This window comes from Filicampus tigris, chromosome 1 (genome assembly GCF_054856515.1).
Source record: "Filicampus tigris isolate MCC_2025a chromosome 1, RoL_Ftig_1.0, whole genome shotgun sequence".
Classification (NCBI taxonomy): Eukaryota; Metazoa; Chordata; class Actinopteri; order Syngnathiformes; family Syngnathidae; genus Filicampus; species Filicampus tigris.
In genome coordinates, this window is record NC_141217.1 from 12,455,502 (window position 1) to 12,473,919 (window position 18,418).

At 41.4% G+C, this 18,418-nt stretch overlaps 1 protein-coding gene across 5 annotated transcripts in view; it reads left to right on the plus strand.

Annotated features, from left to right (window-relative positions):
- Positions 1-326: 326 nt before the first annotated feature.
- ncam2a (neural cell adhesion molecule 2a) overlaps positions 327-18,418 on the plus strand; it is a 239,390-nt gene continuing 221,298 nt past the window's right edge. For all 5 annotated transcript variants that reach the window (XR_015086058.1, XM_086025043.1, XM_086024917.1 and 2 more), the window contains exon 1: positions 327-522. Coding sequence is in view for 4 of the 5 variants with exons in the window: in XM_086025043.1 (XP_085881169.1) it covers positions 471-522 (52 nt within the window). In the remaining variant the exon portion in view is untranslated. The remainder of the gene's footprint in view (positions 523-18,418) is intronic.

Sequence of the window (18,418 nt, forward strand, 5' to 3'; positions counted from 1 at the left end):
GCAAAACTATTTTGTGTCCGTTTTTTTTTTGTTCTGTCAAGTTGTCATAATGAGTTACACAACAATTCATCTTCACTTTTGTACTTAGTAAATTTCAGAGTTTGTGCTCCTTTACTTTTAGCTAAGTGCAGGAGTTTGTTTGTTTGTTTTTGTACCATTCGTATTTATTTGCACAAATATTTGAACTTCGACTTAAGTATACAGACTGTGACTCCTTTTGTCACCTCTGGCCAAACTGTGACGTTAGCTTGGCAGAAAGCTGCTGGGGAGGGTGCAGCGCGTGCTCGGTGAACGAGCGTGGCAGCGGGAGCGCGCGTAAAGGAAGGGGCGGAGGAAGGAGTGGAGAAGAACCAGTGGACCACAGTCGCCCGCGGACTCCAAGACGGAGTGGATGAACGGATCCGAGCTGATCCTTGCGTGTGTTTTTCTTGCACGGCGTCTTTCTATAGCTGCGAAGGAGCTGCTCAACCATGATGCTCCAACTCGTGCATCTTATGGCGGTGTTGGTGTGCGGCAGCCAAGGTAAAACATTCGCGCGCGTGTACGGGTGGGCGTGCGTATGCAGGGAAAGCGAGAGCTGAGTGACTTTGTGGACAACTTGATTTTGGCGTGACGAGATGCTGGGGACGGAGAGAGGGGCTGGATTGTTGGACTGGACCTTGTTTTGTAGTTTCATCACGTCTTTGCAGGAGCCAGGGGGCTCTGAAAGGGGGGGGGGGGGGGTTATTAGAGGGAGCTCTTTTTTTTTTTTTTTTTAGGAAGGCACACACTCTCTCCTGATAACTGTTAGGGTTATGTTTCTTTCTGTTTCGGTTGTTTTGTATTGCCATCATTCTGAGCCTTATTCACACATATGTGTGCAACTTCAAGTCGTTTGTCTTCCAGTGAGTCGTGCATGCAGCGCATCCTTGTTTACACCCCCCCCCCCCCCCCCCCCCGCCTTTCTGCCCAGCCGGCCTTGCAGTGTGCAGATGTTCCAAAGTGAGACATTTGCACGTGCACGGTGCCGCAGTTGCAGTCAGGTGTGCCTTTGAGAAGTTTGCGCATACAAAGCTGCATTACCTTGTGTGTGAGTGTGCGTGTGTGTCTGTAGGCGTAGGCTATGTTTGCGTGTGCGCCACTCGCACGTCTGATTAGCACGCGTCATGATTGTCAAGATCGAGTTTCAATTAATCCGCGGAAACTAAAGAACAACATTGGAGCTGTCTACTTTTGCAACGATGTCATCCATGTTGTCTGCCAGCATTTACTCGCTCCACGTTCTTAAAACGACCTTTGCTTAATTGGCATGTTCGGATCGGACGTCAACGCATCACTTTGCGTGATTGATGTTATTTACAGCGGCTTTCTGGCACACGACTGCAGGTGGGGGTAGAGGGCTGCGAAGTCTTGCGTCTCGGCCCCCATCAGGACTCTTCCATTAGGTACACCTGCACAATCCAATGCAGTGTTTCCCAAGCGTCATTGATCTCAGCCACCTGTTTTACATCAGCAAAATTTCACAGCACCCTACAAAACCTGGAACGTCACAACATATGCGAAGGAGTCCGAAATTGACATAATAATCCCATTTCAATGTACTTACAGTGTGAATTTTGGGCCTAGTTGAACCAGAACGGATATACAGTGGTGCCTTGAAATGACATCATTTAGTAACCACGTTTGTAACTCAAATCACTCGTTTCTGAAATCATCTTTCCCCATTGAAATAAATGGAAAAATGCCATTGATCTGATTTCTGTCAGCACAGTGGTTGAGAAACACTGTTCTTATGCGAATCAACACAAGATAATAATAATAATACTCAGACCAGGGCATTTTACAAAAATTTCCCAGTCCATTTATCGCCTTCTGCCGACAGCTGGGGTACCCTTCCGCCGTCCGTCTATCTGCCTTTTTGTCCGGCCGAAACAAATAGTAATTGCCTATAATCCTGTCTGCCTATCATTTTAAACGGGTTTGCGTTTCTGTCTACAAACTTCGACCAACGTCCACTCGCACCGCCACAAGCACAACTATTACTAAATAAGTCAAGCTGCGCAGCACACCCAGAAAAGCAGTTTTGCAAACACGTACTGTACCCTCATGACAAAGCAAGTAAACATTTGCGAGACATCATTACCGTTCATCTTTGTTTAATGATAATTGCTGACATTTTTCTTTATAAACAAAAGTTTTGCGATGAAACTATTGAGCAAACCTGATCTGACATATTCTGCTGTGATATATATATATATATATATATATAGCCTGGACATAATTTGAAGTTATTCACTGTTAAGGTGAAGTCAACCTAAACATATTTTTTTCAGGAATATGATCTACGCAGGTCTACTAGTTGAAACAGTGCATTCCGTTTGTGGAATGAGTTAAGCAGCAAAATCTACACGTTTTTAGCCTCTCTGTGTGCGGCCATTTTGTCACATCTGTCGACTGAAAATGACATCACAGATACTCAGGACTCAGATAACGACCAATCAAGGCTCTGTTTCAGAAAACAAGTTAGCCGCGATCGGTCGTTACCTGAGCCCTGAGCACTTGTGATGTCATTGTCAGCCAACAGAGGTGACAAAATGGCCACCCCCTGAGATGGCTAAAAAAGGGTGGATTTTGCTGCTTAACTCATATTCCACAAACGCAATATTAATCAGAATGCCGTGTTTTAAATAGTGGCCCTGCATGGAACATATTCTTGAAAAAATATGTTTGGGTTGACTTCCACTTTTTAAATACTGCCATAGTATATTGTTGTGCAATGCTTTGCAGAAGATCAGTAAAAAATGAATAAGAACTGTTGTTCAGAATTGCTGTCTATCCATCATTGTTCTGGGAAGAAAGTACAGATCTAGAGTATTTTTTTGCAGGATATCGTCAAATTATCATGAAAAAAAAATACATTTTTCTTGCCCATATCACTAATTCCCAGTTTTAGTTGGTTCTGCCAGAGTTGTATTAGTTGCGCTGTTATTGTTTTGGTGTGTTGGAGTGTTTGCCATTGGTTACCTTAGCTACAAAAGAAAACAAAACTCCCAGTATGATGCTGTGCGCCACTGTAACCATGCCAATCACAATGTCAGTGTAAAATGAATACATCTCCGACAGTGGCATTATTATATAAAGACAAACATTTTGATCCAGCTCATTTGCCTCATGTTGTGTCTGGTCCTTTTATTACAATATAGCCTAGTTAGAATGTGTTCAGTGCAGAATATCGGATCACTTATCGCATATTGTATTGAACATAACTCCATAGTTTGTGTCATGTCCTTAATTTAATGAGGTCTCAAGCTTGTGAGCTGCTCATTTCCAGAAAACTCTGCACAAATTGATGTTGGGCCGATGAGGTGAGGAAGAGGAGGATGTTTTTTTTTTTTCCTTCATCTGGCGTGATCCCTCTGCGAGTTCGACTTCTGCCCTAACCAGCAGAATGCCGGAATATGTATTGGCTTTGTTCCTTTGTTGCAGTGCTCTTTCATCACACTTTACCAACTATTTTCATCATCTATCATCTATTCGTGATGGCAAAAGGCCACTGTAATTGAGCTGCCAGACAATACCCTGAACCGGATGTAAATTAGCATAAAAACAGGGCTGATCTTGAATTAAATAGCAACTCTGAGAGGGAAATGAAATAATCACGTCTGAGTGATTTTGGTTGATGTCGCAGCTCGTGTTTGTGACTGACACCGAAATGCGTCACGTTGTCTGTTGAACATACTACACTAAGTGCGCAAACATGCCCTGCAGCCTCTCGAAAACATTTGATTTTGAAATCCCAGTTCACAAACCACGCTGCACTTTGCATTCTCGAAGGTTGATGTATTTAGCTTTTTACAGACGCTTAGTACAATGAATTACATGGCTGCTTGGGCTCGCCGGGGACCCGCCAATGTGATGTTAAGTGGCGTAATTAAGATATTCCGCTGTGTCTCTCAGGGGGAAATGTCAGTGGCCCGGGGTTTAAAAGATTTATACCCCTGCGCCTAAGTGTCTCTCATTGTACCCCGAGCCAGGGCCCAAGCATGTGTTTGAGGTTTGCTCACATCATGTACTGCGGCTTTGCGCGCTTTGGCTCAAATGCGCTCGTGTGAGCGAGCGCGGAGCCGTACATGCCTCAAAATAAACCGCAGATTCAGAAGGGATAAATATTTATGGAAGTCCTTTTCTAGAAGTCCCCATCAGCATTGTTGCACGCGGCTTCCCGCGTGGTGTGTGCTGTGGTTCTGCAATGGTTGGAATATTTGAGCGATGGTCCAGAAGGCATCTGTGTGTAGAAGAAAGTGGAATCACACCCTCGAGGCGAGCTTGTATAAGGAACCCATTCAAAGAACGACAGGAGTCAGCAGGCCTCGACGTTGTCCAAAGGGCAATCTCATTGTTATGGATATGCTATTTATTATCCCGGTTTATTTTAGTATGATGTGAATGTGTGTGTGATGGTGTTTGTGCCTTTTAGTGCTCATTTCACCAAGTTTCGTCCTCTGTATCATTTTTGCACGCTGCCTCTCGTTCCTTTACGAGGCCTGAACATAAGATGTCATGGTGGAAGTAAAATTCAAGAAATGTTTTTTTTTTTTTTTCCTACCTGCTGTTCCTCTGAGCTGTAGAACTGTTAAATTATGAAAGCCTTTTCTGTGTGACTAAAATTTAGCCCAAACGCCTTGTTTCAGCACATCCGCATGCTACACAAAGTTTTCCTTCTCAAGAAAACACTCAGCTTCTTTGAATAAATTGTTCACGGCGATTATTTGAGATCAACCACCGTGCAGCACTTTTGAAGCAGGGACGTGCCTTGCTCAAAGGCTGTTTAAAAGGTGTACAAACTGTGCAGCTAAAAGGATTAGCAGCAGGGATTAGAAGGTCTTTTGCAAATACTCACACTTAAAAGTGCATTGACCTGTCTTTATTTTTTCGGTTGCACTGGAAACAAACAAGCACGAAATGGGAGTTGACATTTCAGTAGGTGAGAATCTGGCATGTTTTCAACAAGATTTGGCACCGTCACGTCCGCTGCCAACCATCCTTCTATTCTCATTCACAAGACTCCCCGTCATCATGGAAGTGACTAATGTTCTCCTCCGGGAGTCTCTGTTTACTGGTAGGTGCGTGACGAGCGTGCACACAGGAGAAGCGGGCGGAAAGTGGGCATGTTCGAAATGTATTCATTCCGAGTGAATCTGATTGCATCTCGTTAAAGTGCAACGACAGAAATGAACTCAAAGTCTGTGGAGTCACACTGAGCCAAAATTAATCAAATGTAATTGGATGGTGTTGAGATGAAATCAGATTAGGCTAGACTGATATGATTGGAGGAGGCAGCTTACTTCGCTACTGGCCAAGTAGGAAACACTTTGGCCTGCCGCATTGCATCCGAAAAGTCTCGCTAGCAGCTTGATGGGCCGCAGCAGGCCAGGATGCTGGCTGACACCGGAACCAGTAGAAGTTCTGGGCTGGCTCGCCACATTCATGGGGATGGAACGCTGGAAATACAGCATGTATGCCGAATGGCTACTACACTTTACTGTGTGGAGTGGTTGCAATTGTTTGATCTTATGTAGGCCCATGAGTAAAAAAAAAACTAATGTGGCTGGATTAATTTGTATCTTCTTTGAAGCTATTACATTGTCGTTGTTGACTCTTGTTTCACAGATGGCAAATGTGTCACGCTTTGGCAGAGGTCTGAGGTCATAGACTACTGCTTGCTGTTCATTCATATTTTCGCATGTTGTTATGAGGCTTTGCCATTCGCGTGTTGCCCTCTTCTGACACTATTTTGGTCTGCATACCTTTTAGAATGTATTTATTCATGGGTAAAATCGGCAGCTATCGGAAGCCATTCTTGGCTGCTCGCATGTGGACACATTTTGTAAGGCAGCAAGTACATATCAGTCGCGCTTTTACTGTGAATGTTAGGTGATGTAACATGAAATGCGTGACTTTGCAATTCTTTTACGACAGTGCCAACTTGATTTGATATTTGACTGTATTTAGTTCAGTGTTTTATTGACAGTTTTAGTCAAACATTGCAGGAGCTTGTGAGCCTCGTAATTTTCGTCTTGTTTTCATTTGTTAAACTCTGTTACTGTTTTTTTTTTTTTTCTCAGTCACTTTGCAACATTTCACAGATCACACTTGAAACTGACAAAACAACTTGTTCAATCGTCACATCATTGTGCCACTTGAAACAAGTTGCAAATGCTTTACTACATTATTTACAGTTCTCTCCTGTTTCCTACATTATCAATTGCTTATTACATGTTGATCAAAATGTATTGTAATGGTTTTCTTTTGGATTGTCTTACACCCCACAACATTTTGGCATTAGTTCATCGTCAAGTATTTATGTGCAAAATGGTTAAATGTTGTTTTTTTTTTCCCAGGTGAATCTTGACTTTCTCTAATGAAGTGAAATGTGTGGAAGCATTACATCAAATGATAATCTGCCATTTTTCGGAACTAGCTCATCGCAAGAGAATTTTGTGAAAGAGACTGGCTTTGGCAGGAAATACGTGATGTTTTGCTATTTGTACTTATTGCTTTGTAAAGCGCACTTACTGTTTTGCAAATTTCAAGAATGATTTGAGAAATGTACCAAAGTGACTGCAAAAAACTTAATACTAGAGGAAAAATGAGCTTTAAACACTAAAACAAAGCTACAGACGTGCTTTAAGCTTTTATTTGTCTAGGGGCACAATGGCCCCTAAAGTAAAACATTTTTCGGGGCACAAGCAGAAAACTTAGAGGAACAAGCACTTGTAAATATTCACGTTTCCTATCGTTTTCACTGTGTTACTGATAAGTGCAAATAATTAATACGTAAAGACATTTGAAATTCACGTTTATCATGCAAGATTTGTCACAATGAGTAAGTTATATAGCTAAAATACCTGTCCTGCAGCAGAATTTGCATACCTCAGCAAAGTAAACCTGTGCAATAATTTATCCTGAAAACAGAATTTCCTCACAAATTGAGTCAAATTCGGATTTGTCTCCCCTGACGCACTCGGTTTTTTGGGCAAAAAGTAGGCACTGATGGTTAGGTGAAGCCTGTGCCATTGCGTGTTCACCCCAGCCACAACCGGCCTCTTCTCACACGTTAGCCGATGACCGTGGTCGAAAAAATGTGGAGGCTATACTCTTCTGCATCTCGTTTCACTACTCTCCATCTTGTCCTTAATGATTGCGCTACTGCCTCTTCTGATGCTTGATGATAATGCGCCAAACACACATTAATCCGTCCATCCATGTTCAAATACGAGTAGCACGTCTTGCTTTGTTTTCGGTGCTGCCTTATGAAATGAGAAACTGTGTTTCGACATCTAACCGAGAGACTGACGTCTCAAATTAGTGGAGAATATCAGACAGAAAACTACGATAGATGACAGGAGGATGAAGACACATGACTAATTCATGTCTTAATGGTGACGACGAGGTAATAATGTGGATGCTGCTATTGACGGCCACAAAACCTTTCCCAAAAGGTTTACCGATTTTGTTCAAATGTATGAAATTGTTCAATGATAATACATTGTATTTTAATCAAATCTGATCTGCTTTTGGTATAAAATGTTCAGCAAGCATAGCAAGCATGGATCGATTATATGTTGTACACCAGAGGTGGGAATTCTGTCAAGACTGACGGAGCGGTCCTCGGGCCGTCACTGACGGACGCCTGTTTTGCTGATGATTGACGGACGATGGGACACCTTTTAAAATAGACGGAAGTGGGTTTTTGTCACTAAGCACATCTGTCAGTGACTGTCCATCAGTTCGTCACTGGTGGACGCCTGTTTTTCTTACGTTTTTGGGTGGGACCGAGTTGGGGACCAACGGACTTCTGGCGGACTGATTTACGGATTGACGGACTGACTGTTCGTCACAAGACTGACGAATGACGGACGGGTACCGTGGCCGCTGACGGATGCCGAATGACGGACCATCAAAATGTATTAAGATGCCCACCTTTGCAGTACACAGCATCACGTGTCTTTTTTATCAGAAGTAAGAGCTGTTAAAATGGTCTTAATTTGAGCAACCCGGGGCACATTTATGTTAAATGACCCACGCAAGATTGGCCCGGCTGCCAGTCTCAGCTCACACCAGCTAAGCAGCAGTCACGTAAACGGCACCAAAGATCATCTACCAGATGACTTCATGTTGCTGCAGGATCGGTTCTACTTGGCAAGGAAACGAGAGACCATCTTGAGAAGGGATCTCTGATTTCTTGTCTGGTGGCCAAGATCCTCCTTCATGAGATGTGGTGCTTAATGAGGAGTAGATGAGAGGGAAAGCCGAGGTTTGGTTGTCGTGTGGGATGTAGCAGTGTGGCCAAACAGTCTCGGCTCTCCTGATTGCCTCTTCACGCCAGACGAAAACTTCAAACAGAATTGCGTAATGCAACGTGGGCCTGCTTCTTTTATTTTCTCATTTGACTTCCACTTTTGATTTCTTTTTCTTTTCATGCGCTCACGCTCACTGTGCTCGGTCCTCCCACACCACAAGTCTCATCTGCTAGGGCAGTGAGCCTTTTATGCAGCTCTGTTTGCCTTGGAAGCTCTGGTTGATGTTTGACTGCGTCTCTCTACTTAGCCGTTAAATAAGACAGTCTTTCTTGAGTCAAGTCTTGCTTTCATATCACGCAGCTTGTCATTCATCCTTTCCCTTCTAAACAAAGGGAGCAATGACAGCGGGCGCCTGAGCTGAAAGCTGCAGATGTGGAGAAATATCGCAGCCCGTCTTCTCGGTCAATAAGCTACGCTGGCCGCTGCCGCGTCGTCTTTGCAGCTTCTTCCCCATGGAGACGGCCTGAGTCCCAAATTAATAGAGCACTCCCGCACGATCAGGGAGTTTCATTTGGAACCGTCACGCTAGATAAAACGCCACCGAAATGAGTAGTTCACAGAGGGCCCCCAGGAGTCCAAGAATAACCTTTGCGCCATGCTGCTCCTCCACCTGTGCATCGCCCCACTCTGAAACTCAGCGCGTTGCCTTCATTTAACCACTATTGTCTCTGCAATTTGAAGGTTGAATATTAGAATTATACACCTGGAAAAAATAGATGAGATTACTCCACGGCCTTTGTTTGCTCGTCTATGAAATTAAAACGCACATCATTTTTTTTTGGGGCCATATTTTTGTCTGTTTCCCCTAAAAAGTCAGCTGGCAACCGTGTAAAATTCCAAGTGACAAATATGGAGTGTGGCGCCCAGCCCGCGAGGACTGCTCTACTCTTATCATTATATTTGCAATGGCCGAGATTAGACATGGTAACCAGCTCAGTCATGACTGCATGCCTCACAGCGAGGATTACCACGATGACTAACCACTCAGTGCTCTGGACACAAAACGATTCATGTTGTGCCACAAAGTCGACTTAATAAAAAATCTGGCAGCTGTTTTTGTTCACGGTAAAGCCAAGAACACAAACACACATTTGGAGATAATAACCTCATCATCTTGTTTGTCTCACTTAAAGCATATTCACAATGCTTTTTTATTGGGAAGAATTCATCTAATTTCAGTTTTGTTTTCATTCACATACTGTAAGGTTTTACGCACTACATTCCAGGATGCTGGCGCTTTGGTGAGTTCAGACTTTGTGAAACACTTTCCCATAGAAAGTAATGAAAATGCACTGTCACCATCATAAAACGTTATTCAACTTGTACAGGCAATTTTAAGGCATTTTAAAAACATTTAGTTAACCATCATTCATGGCAACGTCCCCAAAAAATAAATATGCCACTAGGGTTGATTTTGGCACACGATGACGCCGGAGTCTTACATCTCACGTACCTTACAGTTTCGCACCCTCAATGAGCCGAGGGACTTATTTTCCATTAGACAAATGTCACAGCACACTCCCGAACAAAAACGGCACAAATGGGATATACTTCAATATGGTATCAATTTACTCTCAAATGTACTTACCGGTAGTATGAAATCTGCGCCTGTTAAACACAAAGCTGATGTACTCGTGGGTAGACATGAGCTTCTTTTGTTGTATGAATGGCAGCAGGTGGATAACAAAGGTATGTTGTATTTTTTACAATCTAGTAGAAGGGCCTTTAATTGTTCTGCCCAAAAAGATCCATTATTTGTAGGAGAGGATTAAAAACACTGGTCAGCAGTAATTTTGAATCAGAGATGGTTTTATGTGTCCCTATTCCTTTTAATGTCAATTAAAAACATGTCATTAGCTTTTTTTCCCCTAGCACATCAGGTATTTGAGATTTTTTTGTTTTTAAGTGTGATCTATAAAAGCTTGCTCAACGCGGGTTTTACCATGTGTTGTAATTTATCGCTGTGATGTTTCAGAAAAAAAAATCCACCTGTTGCTGAACCTAACATTTAATTCAGTAATATTATTTAATTAAATATTATTATAATGATGAAAACCTGAGGTGTGAGAGGGAAAAAAATGAGTTTACTTGCCTCTCAGATTAAAAAAACGTGTTGAGCACTCTAGTAGTAGGTTAATTAAGTAGGATAATTTTTCCCACGGCATACCTGATGATCTCTCACGGAAGTGTGCTGCAACCTCATTGCCTTATGGTCTACATTCTTCCTATTTTCTACCAAAACTATACAAAAAGAAAAAAAAAAGCATTTTATTGTATGAACGCAGTGCATCAGTAGCTCAGGGACGGCAGTTGCTCAGCCGTGAGGACTTGGCCTTTGGAATCGGCACGTCTCAAGTCCTGCTTCAGGCAGGAGAAATTTAAGCTAATTCTTATAGTCCATACAGCAATTCTCTAGTCCATACCACAGCTGCCACCAAGGTGCCCTTTAGCAACACCTTGACACTCAATTGTTGCATTCCTCCTTGTGTGTTCTGCTTGTGTGCAGTGTGCAGAAAAAAAAACACAGCCACCAGCTATATACGTAAATTCCCATTGAGGGATTATAATGAGTATATTAAAACCAAATCTAAGTTCAATGTGGGGGGGGGGGGGGGGGGGACATCACAGCCTTTATTCTGTTGTGTTCGTTCGTGACATGATGCACCATCTAATTAAGCACACTTGTCGAGACCATTTAGCTTGTTAGTGAAACCACGTGATTTCTCACTGTTCTGCCGCTTGTTGCCAAGGAAGCGACACTACGGGCTCATCTATTGTCTCCTGCGGCGACAAACATTTTGGCATTGCTTCTCGGCTATTTTCAATGCGCAGAGGGAAAGCGCCGCGGGTGTGTAAGGGGCTAAAAGTGCTTGCCGTGATAAAGCTCAGCATGACACTTGACCCAGATGTTAGCGGGTGCTGTTTCGGTTGCCCGGTCACAGATTTGTGCGACGGTGCGGGGTCGCCGCTTCAGCATCCAACCGTTACTTGTTTGTGACAGTGGGCGGGTGATGGAGGCTCATAGGTCATCCTGCTGTCAAGTTAAACTCCTGAGTGTGCAAATCAAATCAGGGCTCCTTGTAGATGAAGTGGAAAGTGAATCATCAGGAAATAGATTGGGGCTGTTTGTGAGCTTTTGTCTTAGGATTTCTGCTTACTCTTGAATTCTTGCTTTTGACGGTTTGCGCCCCTCCATTGCTCAAGGCTCTCTGTGTGATGAGCGAAGATGGGAGCTGCGTGCTTCAGCAAAATTACACACGACGGCACCTTGAAAGCAGGCAAACAATTCCCTGGAATACATCCATTTGAAATACTGACAGTTAATTCAATATTCTGCTGTGCAGTTCTGGTTCCTGGGATGACGTAAATACTGGATAAGTAGAGGATAAAATCAGCACCACACAGCTGCAAATTAGAGTCCAATAATCTCAAAGGCAAGTGATCATGAAAGGGTCCGCGTGGGATGAAGACACTGTACAGCTAGAGTGCCCAAAGTTTGTGTGGAAGCATTGTCAGATTTGGGGAGAATTTTCCAAAAGCCGTTGGGAACAAAACTAAATGAGTCTCTTTAGGTCTTGTGAGGCAGAAATGTGTTTCTGTGCAGTAAGGATTGCTTGTCTTTCAACTCATCTCTGCAGCCTAAACGAAAAATCAATCATGTTATGTGATTTGAACGTCATCTCATCAGAGTTGGGAACTCAAGTCAACTGGAGGTGCTCTTTGGATGACCTGTGACTTGACAAAAAATGTAAAGACTGAGACTTGGCCATGGGGCTTAAAGACTCGATAACTTGAAAGACAGTATAATTCGTTTTGTTTGTTTTTCAAGATCATAAAATACATACATATGTAAAATTATTAATGTCAGTTAGCCAGTATCTGCTGGGAAAGGGATTAGCCTGTCAATCAGTCAAATCCCTTGCTATGGAGAGGCACTTGATCCTTCTAATATCAGATGGCATGTCACAGGGTTGCCAATATTATTATTATTTTTCTTTTCCCAGCCCGGAAATCTACAAGTGTTTTTACAACAGCAAAGAGCGGGATGTAAAAGTTGGCCATCAAACACAACAGCCAGCTAGACTATCGAACTTTCTCGGTGTCATTCTTGCCTGTAAACATCTTTAAATTTGTTAGCCTGTTCTTTAAAGTCAGTCAGTAGTTAGCTAACGTTAACTTGATATGACACACGTACTGTAAATAAAACAATTGATTAATTCAAGTAGTTGTGGTTTATAAATGGCGGGCATTTCAATTAAAAACAGTAAGTACAACTTGATGATTTGACACATCACCTCACCATTTGTGTTTTATGTTTAGGCGTGTATTTGACTTTTTGTTAAAAACACAGATGAAAAATGTGCATTCAACATGGAAGATGTACACAATGTACTTCTATTTGGTAATGTGTGAGGGCACACTCGCACGGCCGTGATTTATGGTCTGTTTATAAAATCAGGCTGTAGAGAATGCTATTAAGCTACCAGCTTCTTTCTCGGCCTGCGAATGAGCCGCCCCCTCTGCACCCTGGGAAAGCCTTCTGTAATTAGACCGGGGAACTCACCTGTTACCAAGTGAGCTCTGAGGAGCGAGCATGGGTTGAGGGGGCAGGAAGATAAACCAAAAGTGAGGAGCGAGAGAGGGGGGCCGTGGTGCCGATAAAAGGGCGCAGAGGATGAGGAGGCGAGGAAGCTGACCTTGACACCATCAACATCAGCTTGCCTTGCATGAAAGCGAGATAAAAAATTTTTAAAAAACGCTGAATGTGGGCACCGACAGAGCTCTATGAGTGTATGCCCTCCATTTCAAACTCAATTCCTTGTCCTAATAGCTGAGGTGTGCCGAGAAGGAAGTGCCTGATACAATTTGCCTGACTTGTTTTCATGTTCAGGACCTGCCATAGCTCCTTTGTGTCATAACACAAACTCCAGACTTTACTCATCTTCCACCATAAATATTTGTTCAAAACATGTACATGTATCTCTCAAGCTTCCCAGCCTGTTGACCTTGTCACGTGACCTGCTTGCTGCCTCGGCCTGGTGGAAAACAAGCTACCCAGACAGGACTGCGTAGATTTCACATAAGTACCTCAGCAGATACTGATACAAACATGCTCCTTCCTTTGGCCCAGTAAAAACATGATGAAATATTCAGCATGTCTTGCAGCAGTTTGGGTTCTACCTGTCTCGATTTCGCTAGCTGCGTTTGTTTATATGGAAGGAAAAGGCTCTGTGCTTGTCAACATCCTTGTTGATATTTTTGGTATGATTAAGTGGGTGTCTGTGTGCATGGAGGGACTGTTTTGCATGTATACATATACAGAAGCTTGTCTGTTTCTGTAAGTCAATGCCATAGATAGACCTAAATCATAATTACAATGCATAATAAAATAAAATGAAATGTGCCTTCATGTGCCACCTAACGACATAATTTGTTCAATCATAACCAGGCATGGGCCGGTGTCAGATTCTGACGGTATAGTATTCGTTCGAAAACAATTTTGCGGTGTTATCAGGTTATTGCAATTACAGCTCTAAAATGTGTCATTTTGAATTGTTCGGGTCAATAACTTTTATTCCCCATTCCAATCCAATCTGGAGGCAAATGTAAAATAATCTTAATTTATCTCTCAGAAAATGAGATGCTCACCTCCCTGCTATTTCCACTTTTGTGAAGTAACATCAGCGTAGAAACAAGCTGATCTTAGCTATGCTAATTAGCTGGTCAGCTATTTAGCTAGTTATCAGCTTTGGTAGCGAGTCTATAGCATTTATATCAGCAATTGTAGACAAGTTAACGCTCCTAGGTGTTGCAAACATTTCATTTCAAAACAGTGTTATAGTAATAGATTAACATAACCCAGAATACTTCAAAGAGTAGTAGGTGGTGCTCTCGTTAATGTGATGTTGTATTCGAAGTACTGTATTGCCTGGTGTAGTAGCCACAAGTCAAGTATATTTTGTATATCTACCAAATTGTGGTACCTATTTACCATCCGGTAAAAATTCTCCAAACCATGGCAGGAGTCTTCTCACTTGCCTGCACTGATGACCCCCCCAAAATAACAAAAATAATCAGTCATAGCACTCAAGAATTTTTTTTTTTTAAAACTCCTCCATATACTTGAAACCGGTAAGCGGTAACCCTCCCATGCCCGGGCATGAGCTTGCAACTTGCTTGTCAACAATAACTACATATCTGTCCATTTCAGTATATTCACATACAGGGGTTTTGGTTTGTAATGTGGTGCCTCAGGTGTCTGTCTGGTGTACTGTGTTGTGAAAAAGAAGTGCTGCAAACTAAGCTTAGCTGCCAAGTTGTGATGTTGCATCACCTGTAAACATGAAATGCAACAATTCTCTACTAGTGCTTTACTTGGTGCACAAATGCAGGGTTTTTGTCAGGTTCACACCAAGTCAGACATTAGTAAACAACGCACACAATGAGGAGAGAAGACACTCAACACAAAATTGTCTCTTTACTTGCAAGGAGAGTGCAGGGAAGTGTACGATTACAGTTCCTAGAACCCTCTGCCCAGCTCCTGTGCCTCCTCCTTTTTATTTTCTTAGGAGTCCCTGATTACAAAGGTGTTCCACCTCTAAGGTAGCGAAAGCAACTCTCTCTGAACAACACTCTGAACTTGTTGTGTCTATGTGTGTGCGTGTGTGCTTGTGTGTGTGTGTGTGAGCCTTTATCATACATATGTGGAAAGCAAAGCACACCAGGCAAGTTGGGCCTGGATATGGAAAAAGATAAAGCTAAACCCACAAGCTAATAAAGCTAACAAGCCTAATCATGACAAATCTAACACATGAATCATTATATACATTATTATTCTTACAGTTTTCTTGTAATATACTAAAAGATAACATTTCTTTTGACACAGCTGGCCACACTATATTAAAAAAAAATGGGGGTGTAACAGAGTCCTTACAGCCCTAACAACTTGTAGGATTGCTATTAATGATCATTGGTTTTACTTAGCACTTTTCCAGTTTGAACATCTTTTCTTTAGTGGTACACAAAATGTAGAAAATTGATTATTTTCGAATATGATGATTTTAATAACATTTGAAAAGAATGAGTAAATACTTAAAATACATACAAACTACTTTAATTCATATCAATTGAATTCCGTTGACATTTTTATCTTCCAAATATTTATTAAATATGTTTACTTTATTTTACGTATGTAAGCGGTGGTTTCAGGTATTCTTACTTGTGTGGTTTATTTAGCTTGTCACTCTAGATTTTCAGGCTGTCTTGTCCTCATAGTGTCAGCCTCACAGGCCTCGGGCGGTGACTCATAATATCACCGACTTTGTGCGGCAGGAAGGAAGAAAGTGCTCCTTTCATTGTTCATCCATCCATATATTCTCGCGTAGCAGATCTTCAGTGTATGTATAGGGTTGAATGTGTTGAATGTCTTGCTAGCAGCTGTCCATTGCAGGTGAGCTAGACTGGTCACCATTCAATAAACAGTCCAGGTTTGGACAAAAAAAAAACGTACTAAAAATTAGTTTATTATTTGCTCTTTGCACTTTCAATTGTAAATAAATAAAAACAAAAAGTGACTTATTTTGTTATGCGTTTTTTTTAATCCAACACATACGAAAAAAGATAAAGATTCAAGATTTTTCATAATCCAATAGTAAGCCCGGATCAAAAGTTCCAAATTGAAAACTGATCCACTTGAATGAGTGTGACCTGGAAGTTTGGTAACAAGCTTTGGTCACGGAATGTTAGCTTGTTAACGGACATATTTAATCTGCACCAAAATTACCCTTTTATTCAAATGATACACCAGCCATATTATATCAAGGACAAATGTGTTTGAAATGTTATTTTAATTAATTTCCATCATGCACTACCTCAAACACAGATGCTATTGTTTGGCTGCAGTCAGAAACCAGTTTGTGAATGTTTTCCTACACAGTTTCTTGCATATCATTACACAATGGCTGAAAGAAGAATGAAAATAACGGTGTTGTTCAAATGATTTGCATGTGGTGCTCGGTGTGGACATGCATAAGTATGGAATAAGATCGCTGTGAAAAAGGCATCGGCGTGATTAACCATTTGTATCCGTAATGTTAATAATTTGTGATTACAAATTAAAATTGTGAGGGTTTGACTTCTTTTCTTGAGAGTACGAATCAAAATTGTGCGGGTTTGACTTCTCTTCTTGTGAGTACGAATAAAAACTGAGTGCCATTGTTTTGTGAATAAGACTCTCGCTTCTATGACTACGAATCTTCACTACACACGAATTGCCAGTTTGCTACGAATCACTTTTTTGAGGATGAATCTGCACAAGATGCAAATTAGGATGACCTCACGCAGGACACAAGCTGGTCCCAAGGGGAGCTAATCGATCCGCGATTCCTCCACCCGCGCATGCGTAGAGAAGAAAACAAAGATGGCGAACGCGAGTGGCTCGGACGGCGCTTCCAGCAGCTCAGGAGACGCATCTTCACAGCAGGTTTGAATTTGCCGTGCTGTTTCTTTTAGTTTTAATGTTAATGTTGTAATGTGTAATGTTTTTTTTTTCTTTTCTCTTTTGTAGACTTTTTCTATGATCACTGCATGAACAATTGTTTAATCTCCCATCGAGAGCTTAATTGTATTATGTGAATTAAAAAAAAATCTTCACAGCAGGTAAAGTCAGCAACGTGTATATCCAATTTATTAATATGCATATCATAAAGTCGTCTCAAATAATAGCATTGGTCTCAGGCTTACGGCAATAGATTGCAATCTAATGATGAGTTTCACTGTTAGCATTCGTACTTGGCTCTGTCTGTAGCTCTGTTTTCAACGTCATCTGTCAACATACTGTAGTTTAGTCACTTGTACCCACAATTCAGCACGTCGACAAGAATGAATTGTTTGGATACTGTTAATAGCTCTAATTGGTCGCTCCGTTTTTATTGATCAATTCAAGTATTCACACAGAACTCAAAAAAACAAGTAGTGTTTAATGCAAAAGAAAAAATGTTGGCCACAATGTCTTGTATAGTGAAGACATATCACAGAGGGCCATTTTGTTATAATGCGAACTAGTTTAAACTGAAATGTAGTGACACAAGTGAGGTTTATCCGCTTTAACATCTTACTGAGTGTTGTTGTCCTTACATGTTTTTTGGTACAAATATTACATATTCATAATTACAGTATACCATGTTAAGACACTGAGATAGTGTGTGCTGTGTATATTTTTTATGAGTTGGTAGTGTAATATCTTGAGATATTAATAAATATATGCACACACGTCAGCTTCATCGGAGTTGGCTTTAATGCAGGTGACTTAACATTAAAACAGGACTGACTGGGAGTTCACTCTACGCCTCCTCGGTAACTCAGGCATATCCAAACCACCAGCACCCTTTATTGATACCTAGTTGTAGAACAGTTGAGTCTCAACATAACATCTAGTATGCATAATAAGAGCAAATTATGAATCCACCCCATGGAACAAACTTATGATTATCGTGTATTCCTAGAAAAATATATGAAATGTGTGTCACTGTGTGGTTTGTATGCATCAGATTATAGTTTGTCAGTACACTGAAAAAAAAACCTTGAATTTACTCAATTTTATTTGGACAAGTGGTTGCATGATATAAAACCATCTGAATCCAATTAACAATGATCTCTTTTTCTTTTGTACTTTCTTCATTCTGAGCAAATCAGCCCAGCTGCAGCACTTTGTAAACCACCCCTGAAGTCCACTGCAGTATCATCAACATACCTACCTGTTCAGCATACCCCATTACGTTTTCTCCTGAAATTATTTTAATAGACCTACTGTAAATGTTATGGATGTAACGATTTACTCCAGCCCAGATTCAAGTGTCAAATAGGGATGTCACAAATGATTATTTTGCTTGTCGATTATTCACCAACAGGAGTTGCGATTAGTTGAGTGAAGATTTGTAGTCATAGAAGCGAGAGTTGTATTCACAAAACAATGGCACTCAGTTTTTATTCGTACTCACAGGAAGAGAAGTCAAATCCTCACAATTTTGATTCGTACTCTCAAGAAAAAAAGTCAAATCCTCACAATTTTAATTTGT